Below are 23,475 nucleotides of genomic sequence, written 5' to 3'. Positions count from 1 at the left end.
GCTGCAGAGCCGGAAATATTACTGGCGGCGTTCTGGCAGAGTCGACACCAAAATAAAGCAGTGTGAGTGCCGGAACGAGACACCACTGAGCCAGTCCGTCCCACAAGACCTAACCCATTGGAGTCATGACTGTTGCGATCAGTGCGATCGCAAGCATTCAGGAGGCAGGAAGAGAAATGTAATGCGATCGCATGCCAAGGTAACCCTGGGTCATCACCATGACGACCCCGGGTTACTGAGCTATGGAAAGCCTCACACACCATGCTGTATGCACAGTGTGTGAGGCAAAGTGCTTCGCTATAATCCCCTGTAGTGATGAAGCATTGCAGGGGAGTATAGAAAGGCAGAAAATAAACGCAGAAACAATTCACATGCTGCTTCTTTTTCTAGCAACAAAATCTGCAAGGAAAAACGTAGCAGCGTGCGCACAGCAAGTCACGATTCTCATAGCCTTTGCTGGGATGTGTTTTAACCTACCTTAAAATCTGCACGGAAAAACATGAAAAAAATGCAACGTGTGCACACAGCCTGAATCTGGTTCATCTCCAAGGGTCAAAGTACAGTGGCCGACCAGGGCCATTAGAGAAGTCAATCGGTGGTCGTTTAATGGCCTGTTTAGACTGGCCGACCACTATTTTACGCGCACAGAACGATCATTAAACTGATTGTCCTGTAAACACAGAACATCATGGTAACAGCAGCACAACTCCTGTTTACACAAGTGGACAACGTCAATCATTTTTCCCAACGAACAAGTATCTTGCTCATTTTTTGGGTGATTGTCGGCCTGTATGGACAAGCTGATAACCGGGAAATTAGCGTTACTAGGAAACCTTGTTCCCAATTATCAGCCTGTCCTCTCAAACAATCCATCCTTAATCAATCTAATAGTTATATCTTGCGCCACTTTTTCTAATCTAATGGAGTCCAGTTTGCTCAGCCAAATGTTCACATCAAATCTTTGATGATCCCGGTGCAGTTGAAGCAACATGGCGAGATGTTGTTCTTCTGGGAATCCGATGTCCTGTTTTGCTATGTTAATCTCATTGTTTGTCAGTCCCAGCTCCAGAACGAATTTCTCAAATATGCGAGCAGGCACCAAATCCACAAAAATACGGAAAGTTCTGGTAAAGGCTAAAAAACAAAAAAGAAAATGTGTTATCTGAGCTTCTAGTATGAGGGAGGAAGGGAGGAGGAGAGGGAGGGATGAAGGGAAGGAGAAGGAAGGGAAGGAGAAGGAAGGGAAGAAGGAAGGGAAGGAGAAGGGAGGGAAGGAAGGGAAGGAAAAGGAAGGAAGGGAAGGAGATGGAAGGGAAGGAGATGGAAGGGAAGGAGAAGGGAGGGAAGGGAGGGAAGAAGAAGGAAGGGAAGGGAGGGAAGGAGAAGGAAGGGAAGGAGAAGGGAAGGGAGAGGAGGAAGGGAAGGAGAAGGAAGGGAAGGGAGGGAAGAAGAAGGAAGGGAGGGGAGAAGGAAGGGAAGGGAGGGAAGAAGAAAGAAGGAAAGGGAGAGAAGGAAAAGGAAGGGAAGGAAAAGGACGGGAAGGAGAAGGAAGGGAAGGAGAAGGATGGGAAGAAGAAGGAAAGGAAGGGAGGGAAGAAGAAGGAAGGGAAGGGAGGGAAGGAGAAGGAAGGGAAGGAGAAGGGAAGGGAGAAAAGGAAAAGGAAGGGAAGGAGAAGGAAGGGAAGGGAGGGAAGAAGAAGGAAGGGAAGGGAGGGAAGAAGAAGGAAGGGAAGGGAGGAAAGAAGAAGGAAGGGAGGGGAGGAAAGAAGAAGAAGGAAGGGAGGGGAGAAGGAAGGGAAGGGAGGGAACAAGAAGGAAGGGAAGGGAGAGAAGGAAAAGGAAGGGAAGGAAAAGGAAGGGAAGGAGAAGGGAGGGAAGGAGAAGGAAGGGAAGGAGAAGGAGATGGAAGGGAAGGAGATGGAAGGGAAGGAGATGGAAGGGAAGGAGATGGAAGGGAAGGAGAGGAAAGAGATGGAAGGGAAGGAGATGGCAGGGAAGGAGATGGCAGGGAAGGAGATGGCAGGGAAGGAGATGGCAGGGAAGGAGATGGAGATGGCAGGGAAGGAGATGGCAGGGAAGGAGAAGGAAGGGAAGGAGATGGAAGGGAAGGAGATGGAAGGGAAGGAGATGGAAGGGAAGGAGATGGAAGGGAAGGAGATGGAAGGGAAGGAGAAGGAAAGGAAGGGAGGGAAGAAGGACGGGAAGGAGAAGGGAGGGAAGAAGAAGGAAGGGAAGGGAGGGAAGGAGAAGGGAGGGAAAAAGAAGGAAGGGAAGGAGATAGAAGAGAAGGAGATGGAAGGGAAGGAAGGACTGCATGCACATTGATCAGTATGCATTGTTGTTTTACCAGCACAAATTTGTGCATTACAGGAACATCTTTTCCAAATTGTATAATATTTCATTTTTGATCTAAACACAGAGTAAGATCCCACATGAGAATCAAGGAAGAGATATCAATCAGTCAGTGCCGGGGCTCAGTTACAGCTGCCACACACTATGGCTCCAGGAACACCTTTATGACTGAAAGCCAGAAGGCTGCCAGGAGGACTAAAGTTAATTTCCTCCCAGTAGCCGGGTTTTTAGGCAACGTGCACACATTGAGTATTTGGTACGTTTTTTACCTTATTATTAAGGCCATGTGCACATATTCAGTATTTAGTGAGTTGAGTTTTTTACCTCATTATTAAGGCCCTGTGCACACACTGAGTGTTTGGAGAGTTTTTTACCTCAGTATTTGTAGCCAAAACCAGGAATGGAACAATCAGAGGAAAAGTATAATAGAGACCCGGGCACCACTGCTGGATTTATCACCCACTCCGGGTTTTGGCTACAAATACCGAGGTAAAAAACTCACCAAATACTCAGCGTGTGCGCGTGGCCTTAGTACTGCAGCTGGATAACATTGGCATGCAATTAACCTCTAGATTAACCCTGTATCTGCAGGTTTAGCGCTTTTGGGGACATGACAGGTTCCCATTAAAGATAAATAGTTGTTTTTTTTATTTCAAATCGCACTTATCTTTCAAAAATGTTTTAAATCGGTAATTGTTTGGGTTCTGAGACCCCCAATAGCTCAAAAGACCCAGCGAGTGCAGCTGGAGTACAGACTCAATTGAAAATCCTTGGACCAACTTGCAACCAGCTGTTTCCAAAAAATATAGGCAATTATTGGGGGTCGCAACAAAGAGGGGCAACCATCAGTTTCTTCTTAAGGGAGTCTTGCAAGGCAAAATTTCCTGTGAATATACCATGTAGGCTGGGACATACTTTGGAACATATTTCAGCCAGGAAATGCAGATTTGATGCAGACTTTTCTCCACCAAAACCACATCTCCTGGTATAAAAATGCATCAAAACCGCATCACGTTTTTGGGTGCATTTGTCTGCCTGGGGATGGAAAATTTTGCAGCAAATTTCTGTTTCTCCTGGCAAAAAAACACCAAAAATGCAATGCAGTTTTGATACAATTTTTCTTCCAGGGGATGCAGATTTGGTGCAGAAATTTCTGCACAAAATCCACCATCTGGCAGAAAAAAAAAAAAAAAGAGTCAAAAACTCGTCAAAACCACACCACATTTTTTTAGTGCATTTTACTGCCAGGAGATGCAGATTTCTGTAACAAATTCCTGCACCAAATCTGCATCTCCTGGCATAAAACCGTATCAAAACCACATCACGTTTTTGGGTCCGTTTGTCTGCCTGAGGATGCAAATTTTTGCACCACATTTCTGCATCTCCTGACAAAAAAACACACTAATAATGCAATGCAGTTTTGATATGTTTTTCTTCCAGGAGATGCAGATTCAGTGCAGAAATTTGTTACAGAAATCTCCACCAAATCTACATCTCCTGGCAGAAAAACGCACCAAAAACAGCATGCAGTTTTGACACGTTTTTTCTGCCAGGAGATGCAGATTTGGTGCAGAAATCTGCATCTCCAACAGAAAAACACACCAAAAAACACTATGCGGTTTTGACTGCACCAAAACAGCACTACCTGGCAGAAAAAAAAAAAAAGAGTCAAAAACGTGTCAAAACCACATAACATTTTTTGGTGCGTTTTTCTGCCAAGAAGAAAAATGTGATGAGGTTTTGATGCGTTTTGATTCCTTTTTCTGCCAGGAGTTGCAGATTTGGTGCAGATTTCTGAATCAAATTTCTGCACCAACTCTGCACCTTCTGGAAGAAAAAGACAACAAAACCGCATCATGTTTGTCTGCTAGATGATACAGATTTTCTGCAACTAAATGCTCAACGTATGCACATAGCCTAAGCCAGTAATTTGGTATTAAATTCATTGAGTTCACCTGAGGTGAGTTCATTGAATTCACCTGAGCTCACAGCTGTGACTTCAGGTGAACTCGCTGATGTCACCAAGGAAGAATTTGCATCGAATAAACAGTGTTGGCTGGCATGTACTTTGGTGCATTTTTTGGAAAGTAGATGAAGATTTAGTGCAGAAATTTTTGCACCAAATTTCTACATTAAATCTATATTTCCTGATAAAAACAAAACGCCCCAAAAACTACGATGCGTTTTTGATGTGTTTTCCTGCCAGTAGATGCGTTTTTTTTGCAGAAATTTATTGCAGAAAATTTAATGCAGACATTCCTGCACCAAATCTGCATCTCTTGGCAGAAAAAAGTCTCAAAACCACATCATGTTTATTGGTGAATTTTTCTGCCAGAAGATGCAGATTTGGTGCAGAAATTTGTTGAAGCTCACAGTGGTTGATCATGACCACTCGCTGTCACTTCAGATGTTATTACCCCGATTGCCACAGCACCAGGGCAATTAGGAATTACCGGGTAAAGTTCCAGGATTGTCACATCTAATGGATTCGCCAATTCCGGGTGGCTGCAGGCTGCACTTTTTAGGGCCAATAAGCATGGATCGCTCCAGCCTGAGAATGCCAGCTCCCAGCTGTAGGCTTTATCATGTCTGGGTATCAAAATTGGGGGGGGGGCACCGCACACTGTTTATTAAAAATTATTTATTTAAATATTTAAAAAATATATATATATATATATATATATATATATATATATATATATGAATGCGGTTCCTTTTATTTTGATACACAGCCAAGATAAGTTCACGGCTGCGGGCTGCAGTCTGAAGCCATATGCTTTATCATGGTTGGGTATCACAATATGTGAGGACCCTACTCCAATTTTATATTTATTCATCTATATATTTATTTTTACACCAATCTACAGTGACCCGCACACAGGGTCTGTGATCACGAGCAGTCCGGCAACGCTGTCACACAGGCCCCAGAAGTAGCGTTACAGCTGCACGGGAAACTCGGTAAGTATAACACGCTTGCTCTAATCCCCCTATCCCTTCTACCACCATTTTTAAGTGCCAGATTCTGATCCCCGTAGACTTATATGGATATCAGCGTCCGGCCAGATATCCGGAATCAATTCCGGGCCGGAACCTTTTATTTTTATTTTTTTTTAGACTCGCCACTCCTGGGCATCTACGAGTTCACCCATCACTACTTTTAGTTTTTTTAATACCCAAGCAGTAACATGGACTTCCCTGAGAAGTGCGTGTTCATTTTTCGTGCAAGGACAATAGGTGTCCAGCACAGACCCTGAACTTTACAGTTCAGATTCGCCTATCATTAATCATGAAACCAAAATTATCTTCTAGCCACAGCATTAAAGGGGTTGTCCATGCTTGAGGTTAATGTCTGCAGAAATTACAGTATGTGTCAGGATTAGTCATTTCAGGATTTTCCGGTTGTGGCGCCAAGACCGTGAGTATGTAATTTCCATACTAGACGTGTCCGCAATCACTCGATTCCCTTATACTGCAAATCACATACTTGTGGTCACGAGCTGGAGAATCCTGACAGTGTGCACATTGTGTGCTGTGAGACATCACAAGTCTGCAGTCAATCTATGCGACTGCAGAGGTGAACCCCATGCCTGGACAATCCCTTCGAGGTTAAAATATCCATTTGCAGGAAGGGATGAAACTTAAATACAGTAAAGATGTGGAATGGGTTGAGATGTAGGCACAATTTTAATTTCCATCTTACCTTCATCTCCTATGATATCAGTTTTCATGTAGAGTTTGCTGCTTTTATGGGGTAGAAAAGGGCTCTCTGCGTCTTTCTCTGAAGCCTCCTTATGTTTTAAACACTTGGTGAATATCTGTCAGATACAGTGATATCCGTCAGTCATTGTACATGAACATACAGGAGTAATACACCAAAATAAAGCCAAGGCAAGAGAAGTCTTTGAGACCGGGCGGTCAGGGTATGGCAACTAGAATATACGGTGGGGGGAATTAATGATGCAGAAATGCAAAGTACACTAAAAATATGGAGAGCATAGTGGGTGCACAAATTTATTGAGTTTTTCCACTGATATATTAAGACCAAGGTGGGCCAATGAATGATTGTTCGTTGGGGGTGAAAACAATATTTCAGACCTCATTGGACAAAATAATAAATGTAAACACAGCACACCTTTTAGAATATATAAACAGGGACATAAACTAAATATAATATAGACAACAAGAACAAAAGTATAAGGCCTAAAAGATCTTTTTATTAAACAATTAATTTAAAACAGCAATTGTATAAATAAGATACAGGGTACCATCAGATACAGGGGGAGGACAGAGAATGATAAATATATAGGGTACAGTACTATTGGTAATAAATTAGTTCAAAATTCATAGAATTAGTCACACAACAAAATCATCAAAGTGCAAAATGCTTGTTAGATTTATGATTTAATATGCAGCTCATCCAAAGTGCATAGTGCATTGCATTCACATTAATACATATGGTGAGACTCTTTCCACTCCCACCACTCCAACGTACGTTTCGTCTGAAACTTCCTCAGGGAGCACTCCTTGAGGACGTTTCAGACGAAACGTACGTTGGAGTGGTGGACAGAGGCTGAGTCTTGCTCTTTGTAAGTACTACGAATGGATCTATTTTGATTATAAGTTATGTTATGTGTTGTGCTCTCTTACTCTAAATATCTTTGAGAATTTTCTCCATTTGCATTCAATTCCTCTTTGTGAGGTTAATTACAATCACGGGTGATATGTATGATGCGATCTTTGTGCATTATCACGTGTTTTTCTACCTCTTACTAATTATACAAATCTAGCTGCATAGTAATTTTTGTGCACCGTTTGTGATTAAAAACTGCAGCAGATATACAGTCATATGAAAAAGTTTGGGCACCCCTATTAATGTTAACCTTTTTTCTTTATAACAGTTTGGGTTTTTGCAACAGCTATTTCAGTTTCATATATCTAATAACTGATGGACTGAGTAATATTTCTGGATTGAAATGAGGTTTATTGTACTAACAGAAAATGTGCAATCCGCATTTAAACAATATTTGACCGGTGCAAAAGTATGGGCACCCTTATCAATTTCTTGATTTGAACACTCCTATTTACTTTTTACTGACTTACTAAAGCACTAAATTGGTTTTGTAACCTCATTGAGCTTTGAACTTCATAGGCAGGTGTATCCAATCATGAGAAAAGGTATTTAAGGTGGCCACTTGCAAGTTGTTCTCCTATTTGAATCTCCTATGAAGAGTGGCATCATGGGCTCCTCAAAACAACTCTCAAATGATCTGAAAACAAATATTATTCAACATAGTTGTTCAGGGGAAGGTACAAAAAGTTGTCTCAGAGATTTAAACTGTCAGTTTCCACTGTGAGGAACATAGTAAGGAAATGGAAGAACACAGGTACAGTTCTTGTTATGCCCAGAAGTGGCAGGCCAAGAAAAATATCAGAAAGGCAGAGAAGAAGAATGGTGAGAACAGTCAAGGACAATCCACAGACCACCTCCAAAGACCTGCAGCATCATCTTGCTGCAGGTTGTGTCAATGTGCATCGGTCAACAATACAGCGCACGTTGCACAAGGAGAAGCTGTATGGGAGAGTGATGCGAAAGAAGCCGTTTCTGCAAGCACGCCACAAACAGAGTCGCCTGAGGTAAGCAAAAGCACATTTGGAGAAGCCAGTTACATTTTGGAAGAAGGTCATGTGGACTGATGAAACAAAGATTGAGTTGTTTGGTCATACAAAAAGGCGTTATGCATGGAGGCAAAAAAACCCACGGCATTCCAAGAAAAGCACTTGCTACCCACAGTAAAATTTGGTGGAGGTTCCATCATGCTTTGGGGCTGTGTGGCCAATGCCGGCACCGGGAATCTTGGTAAAGTTGAGGGTCGCATGGATTCAACTCAGTATCAGCAGATTCTTGACAATAATGTGCAAGAATCAGTGACGAAGTTGAAGTTACGCAGGGGATGGATATTTCAGCAAGACAATGATCCAAAACACCGCTCCAAATCTACTCAGGCATTCATGCAGAGGAGCAATTACAATGTTCTGGAATGGCCATCCCAGTCCCCAGACCTGAATATCATTGAACATCTGTGGGATGATTTGAAGCGGCTGTCCATGCTCGGCGACCATCAAACTTAACTGAACTGGAATTGTTTTGTAAACAGGAATGGTCAAATATACCTTCATCCAGGATCCAGAAACTCATTAAAAGCTACAGGAAGCGACTAGAGGCTGTGATTTTTTGCAAAAGGAGGATCTACAAAATATTAATGTCACTTTTATGTTGAGGTGCCCATACTTTTGCACCGGTCAAATTTTGTTTAAATGCGGATTGCACATTTTGTGTTAGTACAATAAACCTCATTTCAATCCAGAAATATTACTCAGTCCATCAGTTATTAGATATGACACTGAAATAGCTGTTGCAAAAACAAAAATTGTTATAAAGAAAAAAGGTTAACATTAATAGGGGTGCCCAAACTTTTTCATATGACTGTATGTTAGTGATTTCACATCTTAAATTTTCCTTATTGCACATATGCAATTTGCACTTTAATTACGATTTTTTTTTTTCTTTTTAATGTGGATACACTTTCTCAACTTTGAGCTCCCCCTGCTGGATGACCAATGATACTGCATGTGAACTCACCATATGTATTAATGGGAATGCAATGCACTTTGGATGAGCTGCATATTAAATCATAAATCTAACAAGCATTTTGCACTTTGATGATTTTGTTTTATGATTAATTCTATGAATTTTGAAATAATTTATTACCAATAGTACTGTACCCTATATATTTATCATTCTCTGTCCTCCCCCTGTATCTGATGGTACCTTGTATCTTATTTATACATTTGCTGTTTTAAATTAATTGTTTAATAAAAAGATCTTTCAGGCCTTATAAAATAATAAATGTGTTTAAAAACACATATAAGGCCTCTTTCACACATCCGTGTTTCATGTACATGTGACAGTTTTTTTCACGGATGCCACAAGTACCCATGTTATTCTATGGGCTAACTCACACGGACCGCATGGCCCCATACGTACACATGGAGACATGTCCATTTTTTCTCCGGCAGCACAGGTGTCACACTGATGTGATCCATGTGACATTAGTGTGATATGTACTGGAGAAAACACGTGTCTGTGAAATGAAATGCTTTTGTATACTCACCTGTCTCCAGCACTGCTGTCACTTGCTTCAGAACTTGCTCATTATGCTCATGCATATTCACTGCACCGTGGACCTGGAAGCAGCAGCATTGCCGGGGACAGCATCACCAGAGATAGGTGAGTATTCAGCAAGCAGTGTGTGTGCAGTGACATTAGAACCTCATCGGAGTATCCAATGAACTCAGATGACCTCCTGACAACACCCCCGTGATACCAGCGCTACCGCGGGTGTCGCAACAGTGATCCCCCGGTTTCATCAGAGTTCATTGGGAACTCTGATGAACCTGTGATGTTACTGCGGCAACACACACGGTAGCGCGGGTGTCGCGGGAGTGTTGTCAGGAGGTCATCTGAGTTCATTGGATACTCCGATGAACCCGTGACGTCACTGATTAAGTTTTAGATTCTAGTATAAATACCCACTGTAAACCAAGGCTGTTGATCCTCTGCTGCTCACAATAAAGCAGCAGGAGATGGAAGGATCCAATGCAGAGGAAGGGAGGAAAGCCTATCACACCATGTGGGGAAGCAATATGAAGGGGGATATCATGATGAAAGCCCAACGCGTATCGCCACTAAAAGATGTGGCTTCCTCAGGTTACAGTGGGTATTTATACTAGAAGCTAAAACTTAATCTAGTTTTCATACGCATTTGATACTGGTATGAACATCTATGCTGGTTATAGGCGATAACTTGTATAATAATTGGTGTTAAAGAATGGTATTAGCCTGATAAGGTTTAATGATAATGGTGAGATAATGTATATTGTCATTATTGGATTGCCAGAATACAGGTGTTAAGGTACCTTCACACTAAGCGACGCTCCAGCGATCCCACCAGCAACCTGACCTGGCAGGGATCGCTGGAGCGTCGCTACACGGGTTGCTGGTGAGCTGTCAAACAGGCAGATCTCACCAGCAACCAGTGACCAGCCCCCAGCCAGCAGCGACGCGTGGAAGCATGCTGCGCTTGGTAACTAAGGTAAATATCGGGTAACCAACCCGATATTTACCTTGGTTACCAGCGCACACCGCTTAGCACTGGCTCCCTGCACACCTAGCCACAGTACACATCGGGTTAATTACTATGTGTACAGAGAGCAGGGAGCCGGCACTGACAGCTGAGAGCGGCGGACGCTGGTAACGAAGGTAAATATCGGGTAACCAAGCAAAGGGCTTCTTGGTTACCCGATATTTACATTGGTTACCAGCCTCCGCAGAAGCCGGCTCCCTGCTCACTGCACATTTAGTTGTTGCTCTGTCGCTGTCACACACAGTGATGTGCGCTTCACAGCGGGAGAGCAACAACTAAAAAATGGTCCAGAACATTCAGCAACAACCAGCGACCTCACAGCAGGGGCCGGGTTGTTGCTGGATGTCACACACAGCGACATCACTAGCAACATCGCTGCTACGTCACAAAAGTCGTTCCTTAGCAGCGATGTTGCTAGCGATGTTGCTGTGACGCCCTGGGCAAGCCAGGGGTCACAGGTCATTACACCACCACACCCTACACCCCAGTTAGGCACATCAGCTAACCCAAAAATCCTTGTTGCCTTCCTCCAGGAGCTGGTGTTCACACCAGGGGGTGGGCCAGGCGGTTGGCTCCGCCCACTGAGGAGTTCACAGCTCTGGAGGCGGGAAGAACCAGGCAGTTTAGCTCAGGGAGGGCTTGAGTAAACAAGTAGTCAAGTGAAGGAAGTGAAAGTAGAAGGAAGTGAAGTGGTAAAGGAGGAAAGTAAGAACAGTGACAGTTTGGAGAGCCTGAAGTTGGTCCGGCTGTGTGCCCGGACCGAGACAGCAAGGTCAGCAGACGGCGGTGATTGTCCGCAGGGGTGACTGCTCGGAGGTCACTGGAAGGACCGCGGACAGGTGGTGACCCGGCGGTTTGGAGCAGTGTACAAGGGACAGTCAGCACCAGGGCAGGGGCCTTTCCGATCCCGGCAAGGCTAGGAGTCGCCATAATTTGCCAAATCCGTCAGTGAAGGGGACGACTGTCTCCAAACAACCAAGTCCCGATTGAAGGCAACAGTCCAACCGTGGTAGAGAGACACAGCCAGGGCACCAGTTTCTCAGGGCCAGCGCCTGCGGGCAAAGTAGGGCTCCTCCGGCCCATATCCAAGCCGGGGAGCGGGATACCGGTGGGAACCCATCGCAACCATCATCAACATAGGTGCAGGACAGAGGGACCGTCACCGTCACCTTCTGGGGAAAGCAAGTGCAGCCGTCCGTGGGAACCGTCTTTCCAGCCGTGTGGTTTACCGAGAACTGTGTCACCGTCTCAGGCTGAGTGAGTACCACAGTGCCGCAAGGCACAGCGCTGCCCCCGCGTCCCTGCGCCCACTAGGCCCTGCATCTCCCACCTCATCACTGGGCCCCGGGATCACCAACCCCTACCCACGGAGGGGCAACACAACAACTTGCTGCTTCACACCATCATTCCCGGGATTCCCATACAGAGCAGCGGTGGTGTCAACAAATCACCACAACCGTGGGTGGCGTCACGGACAATAGACTATATCCCAAAACCCAATCCTCTTTCACTCACGGGCGAGGAGCGCCGCTCGAGAACCCCCGGGATCCGGCCCACCGCTCGAGCCACCACTGAGCAGCAGCAGCCGGACCCGAGCAGAGGGGTGAGCGCAGTGCTGACACCCTCCTCCCCGCCCGCGACAACTTGGCGTCACGAACAGGATCTTACCGCTCTGCCGTCTGGTAGAGGTGCGCCTTGTTACCGCCGGAGGTGTCCGGCAGAAAAATGTCAGAAGCCGCCATCTTTGGCGCGAAAAGTCCCCGCTCGAGCGTCTTCTCGAGTAGCAGAGGCGCGAAGGCCAAAACCCCGCCCCGAGAGAGGAGTGGCTGAAGAGAAGCTAAGGGGCACGCGATGGCGGCTGGCTGCATGTGAGTGCAGCTATAAAAGCAGGGACGCCAGGACTCTGCAGACATCTTGTTCCTGGGAAAAGCCGCCAGCAGCATGTGGATGCCGTCCCGGGACACCGTAGCCCCCGCGCCTGGAACCGCGGCGTGGGTGGAGATCCGGACCGCGCAGCTCTACCAAAGGCTGCAGGTCAGAATGCAGCTCCTCATGGAGGAGTGGGAGACCGACATGGCGGACGTTATAGCAGCCGTGCGGAGACGCGAGGAGGAAGCGGAGGAAGGGAGGGTGAGTGACCCACGCCCCGATGCCCTTGAAGGGTCGGTCATCGCGGCTGCGGGATCCGGTCCAAGCCCTCTCCCTCCGCTGCCTCCCTCGCCACCCGTCTCGGAGGCCGTGACCCCGCTACTAGGCCTGCTACCACCGCAACCGGTAGCAATACCCAGCATCCCCGCCCAGGCGGGCCGACCTGTAGCCGGAGCCCGTAGTCGACCGGAGGTGTTGCCATGGAAGGCCCCGAAGTCCGCACCGGAGGCATCCCTCGAGAAGTCCCCCGAGCCGGAGCTGATGACCCGTTCCGAACCGGAGGCCCAGACGCGGAAAGCCCCTATGCCCATCCCCCACTCCTCGGCTGAGGTAGCGCCGGGTTGTTGCTGTAAGGCAGCGCCCAAGGCCAAGACACCGCGGGACCCGCCGCCCAGATCCCTGACAGTGGGTAGCGTCCAGAATGTCCCGCGGGGCCCGACCCGTGCGCCGGAGCTTGCAGCAGCGCCATACTGGGATAGGGAGCCGGTACCGCTGGGCCTGGAGATCGGTGAGAGGGAGAGGAAGAAGGCCGAGCTGGTGGCCAGAGCGATAAGGGAGAAGGAAAATCTCCGCCAGGCCACATTCCGTGTCCGGGGCCCGCTGTACGAGGGGCAGGTGAGGCGGTTTGATGTCCGCCGGGGCTATGGTTTTATTTATGAACCGGGCCTGGAGGCCGAAGTGTTTGTAGCCCGGCGGGATGTAAATGCCCAACTGCCTGAAGAGCATCCCGGCCGCAACCTAATGCCGGGCGACATTGTGCAGTACACCCGGCACTGTGGAGAGAGGGGGTGGTTTGCCCTGGACGCAAAACTAAGGGGCAGCCAGGAGAGCCGAGTGGGTGCTGCACCACCTCCCTCGGATGAGGCCGACTACCCGGAGTAGGGCAGCGGATGCCCGCTGCAGCAGTCCCCGTGGGGACCGTTTCAAAAGTTTGCATAAGGGACTCCTTATGGACAAGCCCGTGAACTTGCAGGGCAACCACAAACGTTACGTGGCATGTAAAAAGTTGTTTACCGTTACCGTTTCCGCAGTGCCGCCTCCGGAGAGGCAGGTTGGAGGGAGGGCCCGCAGCAGAGACGGCTGGGGCCCAGCCACCACAGGAACCGGTGGCTACCCTCTGGAGGGGAAAGACAGATCCCGCTCGGGTAACGTGTGCTGGACTTGGGTCAAGGGGTGCTGCCTGGGCTTTAGGGGCAGCATCAGGGCCAGGTTGCTTGGGTGGGAGAGAGCGGAAACCGTAACCGTGAACCGTTTTGCAATGTTTAAGTAAAGTGCCTCCCGTTATGGGAAGATGTAATAAAATGTAAATATGTTATCGTTTTACACTGTTATATAATTTTCAGAAAAATAAAACCGGTGTTGGACGGGCAGCCCGCGGACGGTCTGCATTTTGCTAAGGGGGAATGTGACGCCCTGGGCAAGCCAGGGGTCACAGGTCATTACACCACCACACCCTACACCCCAGTTAGGCACATCAGCTAACCCAAAAATCCTTGTTGCCTTCCTCCAGGAGCTGGTGTTCACACCAGGGGGTGGGCCAGGCGGTTGGCTCCGCCCACCGAGGAGTTCACAGCTCTGCAGGCGGGAAGAACCAGGCAGTTTAGCTCAGGGAGAGCTTGAGTAAACAAGTAGTCAAGTGAAGGAAGTGAAAGTAGAAGGAAGTGAAGTGGTAAAGGAGGAAAGTAAGAACAGTGACAGTTTGGAGAGCCTGAAGTTGGTCCGGCTGTGTGCCCGGACCGAGACAGCAAGGTCAGCAGACGGCGGTGATTGTCCGCAGGGGTGACTGCTCGGAGGTCACTGGAAGGACCGCGGACGGGTGGTGACCCGGCGGTTTGGAGCAGTGTACAAGGGACAGTCAGCACCAGGGCAGGGGCCTTTCGGATCCCGGCAAGGCTAGGAGTTGCCATAATTTGCCAAATCCGTCAGTGAAGGGGACGACTGTCTCCAAACAACCAAGTCCCGATTGAAGGCAACAGTCCAACCGTGGTAGAGAGACACCGCCACCGCCAGGGCACCAGTTTCTCAGTGCCAGCGCCTGCGGGCAAAGTAGGGCTCCTCCGGCCCATATCCAAGCCGGGGAGCGGGTTACCGGTGGGAACCCATCGCAACCATCATCAACATAGGTGCAGGACAGAGGGACCGTCACCGTCACCTTCTGGGGAAAGCAAGTGCAGCCGTCCGTGGGAACCGTCTTTCCAGCCGTGTGGTTTACCGAGAACTGTGTCACCGTCTCAGGCTGAGTGAGTACCACAGTGCCGCAAGGCACAGCGCTGCCCCCGCGTCTCTGCGCCCACCAGGCCCTGCATCTCCCACCTCATCACTGGGCCCCGGGATCACCAACCCCTACCCACGGAGGGGCAACACAACAACTTGCTGCTTCACACCATCATTCCCGGGATTCCCATACAGCGGTGGTGTCAACAAATCACCACAACCGTGGGTGGCGTCACGGACAATAGACTATATCCCAAAACCCAATCCCCTTTCACTCACGGGCGAGGAGCGCCGCTCGAGAACCCCCGGGATCCGGCCCACCACTCGAGCCACCACTGAGCAGCAGCAGCCGGACCCGAGCAGAGGGGTGAGCGCAGTGCTGACACCCTCCTCCCCGCCCGCGACATTGCTTAGTGTGACGGTACCTTTAAACTACTATTGGATTTATTATCAGTTAACAGCATATTAGAGACTGTTGTACAAATGTGTATACTGATCTTCTGTATAGGCTGTTATATACTACATACTTATTTGGATTAGGGGTTAGCCAAACATGTTACATATGATAGATTGTTTCGGGGTTGGCATGTTGATCTGTAATGCCTATTGAGGCTTTTTAAATGTTTTTAAATGTTTTTAATATGTTTGTCTGTCTTTGCATTTTGCTGTGCTTACCATGTTCTCTCTAAACCATGACATTGTATATATATACACTAGCTGTAGTACCCGGCTTCGCCTGGGTTAATAACTGTTGTTAACAAAATAGAATGTATTAACAAAAATGTATTCTGCACACAAAAACCACAAAACAAATAGATAGAAATGTAATTATTAAAAGGCAAAAACTAAGCTAATAGAAGCATTTCACAACATATACTTCAACACCACAGATATTCCACACAGATTTAACTAAATTGGCTAAGTAATGTGCTCCGTCTGTCTCTTTCCAGATCTGTCTCTTTCCCCGTCTGTCTCTGTCTGTCTCTTTCCAGGACTGTCTCTTTCCAGGTCTGTCTCTTTCCTCGTCTGTCTCTTTCCTCGTCTGTCTCTTTCCTCGTCTGCCTCTTTCCTCGTCTGCCTCTTTTCTCGTCTGCCTGTTTCCTCGTCTGCCTCTTTCCCAGTCTGTCTCTGTCTGTCTTTTTCACCGTCTGTCTCTGTCTGTCTCTCTCTGTCTCTCTCTATCCATCTCCCCACCGACATCTTATTACCTCACATATAAGCTTCTTATACTATGAATGTCTTTTGTTCCTATAGCAACCAATCACAGCTCCTACTAATAACCTGTAGTTCCAGGCTCCATTTACTTTAATGAAGGCATGTTTTTTGGAAAGTAACTGTAAAGCGCGGGGTTACATTTTCCGTTCAAAACATAGTCTATGACATTCCCTGGGTCACATGAGGTGTCTGTGCAAAATTTTGTGATTGTAAATGCGATGGTGCGGATACACTTTTTGTTTCACTTTTTCCCCATTATGTAGATAAGGGCAAAATTGATTGGTAAATTGGAACGCGCGGGGTTAAAATTTCGCCTCACAACATAGCCTATGACGCTCTCGGGTCCAGACGTGTGAGTGTGCAAAATTTTGTGGCTGTAGCTGCGACGGTGCAGATGCGAATCCCGGACACACACACACACACACACACACACACACATACACACATTCAGCTTTTTATATATATATATATATATATATATATACAGGGCCGTATTTACCATTAGGCACCCGTGGTCCGGTGCCTAGGGCGGCAGATTGTGAGGGGCGGCACCTTCTGGCAGCAAAAAAAAAAAAAAAAAAATTTTTTTTTTTTTTTACATTTTTTTTTTTGTGGCCGCCGAGCACAGGGAGCTGATTGACCCCGGAACTGCCGGCGCCTGCACTTCCGGGGTCACAGGCGCGCGCCAATCAGCTCCTTCCTCTGTGCTGCGTCCACTGCTGTGTGGACGTCACATGCAGAGCTCACAGCAGGACGCCGCGGAGGACGCCGTGATGGAATCCGGTGTCAGAAGAGGATACTCACGTGAGCCAGGAAGATGGCGGCGGGCACTGGAGCAGGTAAGTGGATTCATAAGGAGCGTGGGAGTGTCTCTAATGCAGACCGGAGATCTGCGCATGCGGGGGGGGAGGCGGCAAAGGCAGATACTGGAGGGAGGCAGAGGCTGAGACTGGGGGGAGGCTGGAGGGAGGCAGAAGCTGAGACTGGGGGGAGGCTGGAGGGAGGCTGAGACTGGGGGGAGGCTGGAGGGAGGCAGAGGCTGAGACTGGAGGGAGGCAGAGGCTGAGACTGGAGGGAGGCTGGAGGGAGGCAGAGGCTGAGACTGGAGAGAGGCAGAGGCTGAGACTGGGGGGAGGCTGGAGGGAGGCAGAGGCTGAGACTGGGGGGATGCTGGAGGGAGGCAGAGGCTGAGACTGTGGGGAGGCTGGAGGGAGGCAGAGGCTGAGACTGGGGGAGGCTGGAGGGAGGCAGAGACTGGGGGGAGGCTGGAGGGAGGCAGAGGCAGAGACTGGGGGAAGGCTGGAGGGAGGCAGAGGCTGAGACTGGGGGGAGGCTGGAGAGAGGCAGAGGCTGAGACTGGGGGGAGGCTGGAGGGAGGCAGAGGCTGAGACTGGGGGGATGCTGGAGGGAGGCAGAGGCTGAGACTGGGGGGAGGCTGGAGGGAGGCAGAGGCTGAGACTGTGGGGAGGCTGGAGGGAGGCAGAGACTGTGGGGAGGCTGGAGGGAGGCAGAGGCAGAGACTGGGGGGAGGCTGGAGGGAGGCAGAGGCAGAGACTGGGGGGAGGCTGGAGGGAGGCAGAGGCTGAGACTGGGGGGAGGCTGGAGGGAGGCAGAGGCAGAGACTGGGGGGAGGCTGGAGGGAGGCAGAGGCAGAGACTGGAGGGAGGCAGAGGCTGAGACTGGGGGGAGGCTGGAGGGAGGCAGAGGCTGAGACTGGAGAGAGGCAGAGGCTGAGACTGGGGGGAGGTTGTAGGGAGGCAGAGGCTGAGACTGGAGGGAGGCAGAGGCTGAGACTGTGGGGAGGCTGGAGGGAGGCAGAGGCTGAGACTGGGGGAGGCTGGAGGGAGGTAGAGGCAGAGACTGGGGGGAGGCTGGAGGGAGGCAGAGGAAGAGACTGGGGGGAGGCTGGAGGGAGGCAGAGGCTGAGACTGGGGGGAGGCTGGAGGGAGGCAGAGGCTGAGACTGGGGGGAGGCTGGAGGGAGGCAGAGGCTGAGACTGGGGGGAGGCTGGAGGGAGGCAGAGGCAGAGACTGGGGGGAGGCTGGAGGGAGGCAGAGGCAGAGACTGGGGGGAGGCTGGAGGGAGGCAGAGGCAGAGACTGGGGGGAGGCTGGAGGGAGGCAGAGGCAGAGACTGGGGGGAGGCTGGAGGGAGGCAGAGGCAGAGACTGGAGGGAGGCTGGAGGGAGGCAGAGGCAGAGACTGGAGGGAGGCTGGAGGGAGGCAGAGGCAGAGACTGGGGGGAGGCTGGAGGGAGGCAGAGGCTGAGACTGGGGGGAGGCTTGAGGGAGGCAGAGGCTGAGACTGGGGGGAGGCTGGAGGGAGACAGAGGCAGAGACTGGGGGAGGCTGGAGGGTGGCAGAGGCAGAGACTGGGGAGAGGCTGGAGGGAGGCAGAGGCAGAGACTGGGGGGAGGCTGGAGGGAGGCAGAGGCAGAGACTGGGGGGAGGCTGGAGAGAGGCAGAGGCTGAGACTGGGGGGAGGCTGGAGGGAGGCAGAGGCAGAGACTGGGGGGTGGCTGGAGGGAGGCAGAGGCAGAGACTGGGGAGGCTGGAGGGAGGCAGAGGCAGAGACTGGGGGGAGGCTGGAGGGAGGCAGAGGCAGAGACTGGGGGGAGGCTGGAGAGAGGCAGAGGCTGAGACTGGGGGGAGGCTGGAGGGAGGCAGAGGCAGAGACTGGGGGGAGGCTGGAGGGAGGCAGAGGCAGAGACTGGGGGGAGGCTGGAGGGAGGCAGAGGCAGAGACTGGGGGGAGGCTGGAGTGAGGCAGAGACTGGGGGGAGGCTGGAGGGAGGCAGAGGCAGAGACTGGGGGGAGGCTGGAGGGAGGCAGAGGCAGAGACTGGGGGGAGGCTGGAGGGAGGCAGAGGCAGAGACTGGGGGGAGGCTGGAGGGAGGCAGAGACTGGGGGGAGTCTGGAGGGAGGCAGAGGCTGAGACTTGGGGGAGGCTGGAGGGAGGCAGAGGCTGGGACTGGGGGGAGGCTGGAAGGAGGCTGAGACTGGGGTGAGGCTGGAGGGAGGCTGAGACTGGGGTGAGGCTGGAGGGAGGCTGAGACTGGAGGGAGGCTGGAGGGAGGCTGAGACTGGGGGGAGGCTGGAGGGAGGCAGAAGCTGAGACTGGAGGGAGGCTGAGACTGGGGGGAGGCTGGAGGGAGACTGAGGCTGAGACTGGGGGGAGGCTGGAGGGAGGCTGAGGCTGAGACTGGAGGGAGGCTGAGGCTGAGACTGGGGGGAGGCTGGAGGGAGGCTGAGGCTGAGACTGGAGGGAGGCTGAGACTTGAGGGAGGCTGAGGCTGAGACTGGAGGGAGGTTGGAGGGAGGCTGAGGCGGAGACTGGGGCAGGCTGAGGCTGGAGGGAGGCAAAGGCTGAGACTGGGGGAGAGAGGCTGATGCTGAGGGAAGATAGAGGCTGATGCTGGGGGAGAGAGGCTGATGCTGGGGGAATGGGAGAGAGGGGCTAATGCTAGAGACAGAGGACAAGGGATGAGGGATAGGGCAATGACAAAATCGATTGGGTGGGGGGAGTGTAAGGACTCAGAATAAGAGGGGGCAGCATTGGGAGCTCATTGTGAAGAAGGGGCAGCATGTGTGGGATCAGTATGGAGTGGAGCAATGTAGGGGAGTCAATATCAAGAGTGGGGTAGTGTGTGTGTGTGGGGGTCTCAGCATAAGCGTTAGTGTGGTGGTCTTAGCATGAGTGGGGCAACATGAAGGTCTCATTATGGAAAAGAGGAAGGCAGCATTAGGAGCTCATGGAGAGGGACAGCATGCATGGGACATTGTGAGAAGGGGGCAGCATGCATGGGACACTGAGGAGGGGGCAGCATGCATGAGACATTGTGAGGAGGGGGCAGCATGCATGGGACATTGTGAGAAGGGGGCAGCATGCATGGGACACTGAGGAGGGGGCAGCATGCATGAGACATTGTGAGGAGGGGGCAGCATGCATGGGACATTGTGAGGAGGGAGCAGCATGCATGGGACACTGTGAGGAGGGAGCATCAAGCATGAGACATTGTGCTGAGGGAGCAGCATGCATGGGACATTGTGAGGCGGGAGCAGCATACATGAGACATTGTGAGGAGGGAGCAGCATGCATGAGACATTGTGAGGAGGGAGCAGCATTCATGGGATATTGTGAGGAGGGAGCAGCATGCATGGGACATTGTGAGGAGGGGCAGCATGCATGGGACATTGTGAGGAGGGAGCAGCATGCATGGGACATTGTGAAGAGGGGGCAGCATGCATGGGACATTGTGAGAAGAGAGCAGCATGCATGGGACATTGTGAGGAGGGGGCAGCATGCATGGGACATTGTGAGGAGGGAGCAGCATGCATGGGACATTGTGAGAAGAGAGCAGCATGCATGGGACACTGAGGAGGGAGCATCAAGCATGAGACATTGTGCTGAGGGAGCAGCATACATGAGACATTGTGAGGAGGGAGCAGCATGCATGGGACATTGTGAGGCGGGAGCAGCATACATGAGACATTGTGAGGAGGGAGCAGCATGCATGGGACATTGTGAGGAGGGGGCAGCATGCATGGGATATTGTGAGGAGGGGGCAGCATGCATGGGACATTGTGAGGAGGAGGGGCAGCATGCATGGGACATTGTGAGGAGGGAGCAGCATGCATGGGACATTGTGAAGAGGGGGCAGCATGCATGGGACATTGTGAGGAGGGGGCAGCATGCATGGGACATTGTGAGGAGGGGGCAGCATGCATGGGACATTGTGAGGAGGGAGCAGCATGCATGGGACATTGTGAAGAGGGCGCAGCATGCATGGGACATTGTGAAGAGAGAGCAGCATGCATGGGACATTGTGAGGAGGGGGCAGCATGCAAGGGACATTGTGAGGAGGGAGCAGCATGCATGGGACATTGTCCTCACATCATGCTGCTCCCTCCTCACAGTGTACAGATCATATTTCATAATCGAGGAAGGTGTGGTGCATATACAGTAGTTTATAAGGGAGGGCAGTGTGGTGTTTTAGTTTATTAGGGGCAGTGTCACAGTCACAGTATATAAGTGGGGACGGTGTGGTGGGAATATTTTATACTCATGCTATGTTTTGATGTGCCTGTGGTGATCCCCATTGGGGGGGGGGTTCGTTTCTCATTGATACTTTTTAAAGTGTGCTACAGAGTAGATCTGCCTTAAACAGATGTCGTGTGCGAAAACTCAGTTTTACGTTGTCACTAAGGGGCGCGACCACTTAAAGTGCCTAGGGCAGCATGAAGGCAAAATACAGCCCTGTATATATATATATATATATATATATATATACATATATTATAGACTTCTTGGTGATCCCTATAGGGTATACTTCTTTTTTTCTTCTTGATATAATCTAGTTCAGCGTGTATACCAGGAGATCTGGATAGGTGGTGCCCTTCTTATGTTTGAGTGTCCTCGTTTTGATCGCCTGTTATTGCATTTTGACCAAAATTGCTGCGACCAAAAAATGTGCGGTAATTTTGGCGTTTGGAATTTTTTTTGATGCTACGCCATTTACTGATCAGATTAATTGATTTTATATTTTGATAGATCAGACATTTCTGAACACAGCGATACCAAATATGTGTCTATTTGTTATTTTTTTAACCCTTTAATTTTCAATGGGGCAAAAGGAGGGTGATTTGAACTTTTAGGTTTTTTCAATTTTTATTTTTTAACTTCTTAAAACTATTCTTTTACTTTTTTTATTTTACTAGTTCTCTTAGGGGGCTATAAGGATCAGCGGTCTGATCGCTCATTCATTTCTGTTGATTACAACTACACAGCTCAGATTAGCAGAAATACTCACCTCTTGAAACAGACAGCACTCGTCCGGGTGAAACAGGAAGTCAGTCATGTGAGCTACAGGAGTCATCACATGACCATGTGCTACCATGGCAACCATTGGCTCACAGTGATCACGTCGCAGCGCCGCTGATGGAGGCGGGTGAGTGCATATTTACTGTGGCGGGTATATAAATCGCGCTTTCAAAATGTGAGGGGTTAACAGGCATGGGTGGATCGTGGATACACCCGTGCCTGCGAAGCACACATGTCTGTTGTACAAATCAGCAGAAATGTGCGCGTATCACCACCGGTTGCCCGGATAGCGGTCTATATAGATTGTCAATTTTTGGGATCGAGGGTTAGAACACTGTTTAATGGCCGTGGTCTTCAAGTGTAAATGCACCTTAAACAACAAGGAAGATGTGCATTATGTGAGTTCAGTGTCACTTATTGTATCACATTTTGTAAAAATAAAGAAAAGTGAGACATCACATAAGTCATTAGAAGAGATATGAGCAATACCGTGGCTTTTTCACTTACTTTTTGCTCCAATATTAATCCTAAAAAGAAAAAAAACATGATTAGAAATGTATCTGCTGCAACACATGACTTATTCCTATCAACAAGTGAAACAGTTTAGAGAGGCGTCGTTACGATGAAAACAAGTGAAATTGAGATGAAGATGCTGAACTTTGGTTTTTGTGAAATGTCCCAATTGGAACTTGGTTTAAATTGTATAAAAAGCCATGTCCTTTTCATCCCGAAAGCAGCGAAGGCCTCGGCTCACCATGAGTAAGATGAACAAGCATCGCCAAGCTCCGTCCTGCCCATTTTGGCGGAATTAGACACCAAAAGTCACAATAGTTTTGGGTCACCACACACAATAATATTGCAAGTTTTCAAAAAGTTTTGCGACTGGCATAAACACTTTGAGCACTTGGCCCCATAGTGTTTCATAACAAACCTACAGGCATATAGATACCCTGGTTAGGGGGTACATGTGCAGCTTAAAGGGGTTGTACACTACTAGGGCAACCCATTTTGATTCCACATGTTTTCCCCAGGTAAAATAATAAAGATTATACTCACCTCCTGTACCGGTGCAGTTCCAGCGGTGTCCAGGATTGCAGTGTCAGGGCTCACGTGGGGTTGCGACATCCTGCGAACCCCGAATCCAATCAGTGCCAGCTTTTGTCTTCCCGCCTTAGGACCAAACGAGGTAATCAACAGGAAGTGAGCGATGCGGCTGCACTCACCTCTTGTTGATTGTTCATTTGGTCTGAAGGCGGGGAGAAGGAAACTGGCGCTGATTGGATGCAAGGTTCGCGTGATATCACAAACTCACATGAGTCCCATCACCATAATCCCAGATACCACTGGAAGGGCTATGAGAGGTGAGTATAGTCTTTAAGTTTTTACCTAGGGGAAACATGTGGAATCAGGAGGGGTTTTCCTACTAGTGGACAACTCTTTTAAGATCACCAAAACAATGGCGGATTCCACAAGTGGAGACAATATTTAATGAAAGTGAAGCGCCCCTGAGACCATCAGGGAGCTA

General features: G+C 49.6%; 1 protein-coding gene across 1 annotated transcript in view; it reads right to left on the bottom strand.

The window, feature by feature from the left end:
• Positions 1-847: 847 nt before the first annotated feature.
• LOC142301181 (uncharacterized) overlaps positions 848-23,475 on the bottom strand; it is a 40,812-nt gene continuing 18,184 nt past the window's right edge. Inside the window, exons 4-6 of the mRNA XM_075342213.1 lie at positions 22,458-22,477; positions 6,053-6,167; positions 848-1,134 (exon numbers count right to left, since the gene is read on the bottom strand). Of these exons, the coding sequence (XP_075198328.1) occupies positions 848-1,134; positions 6,053-6,167; positions 22,458-22,477 (422 nt within the window). The remainder of the gene's footprint in view (positions 1,135-6,052; positions 6,168-22,457; positions 22,478-23,475) is intronic.

The sequence above is a fragment of the Anomaloglossus baeobatrachus genome, chromosome 4 (genome assembly GCF_048569485.1).
Source record: "Anomaloglossus baeobatrachus isolate aAnoBae1 chromosome 4, aAnoBae1.hap1, whole genome shotgun sequence".
Taxonomy (NCBI): Eukaryota; Metazoa; Chordata; class Amphibia; order Anura; family Aromobatidae; genus Anomaloglossus; species Anomaloglossus baeobatrachus.
Note: the sequence above shows the minus strand (reverse complement) of the source record. Positions and strands in the feature narration are given on the sequence as shown.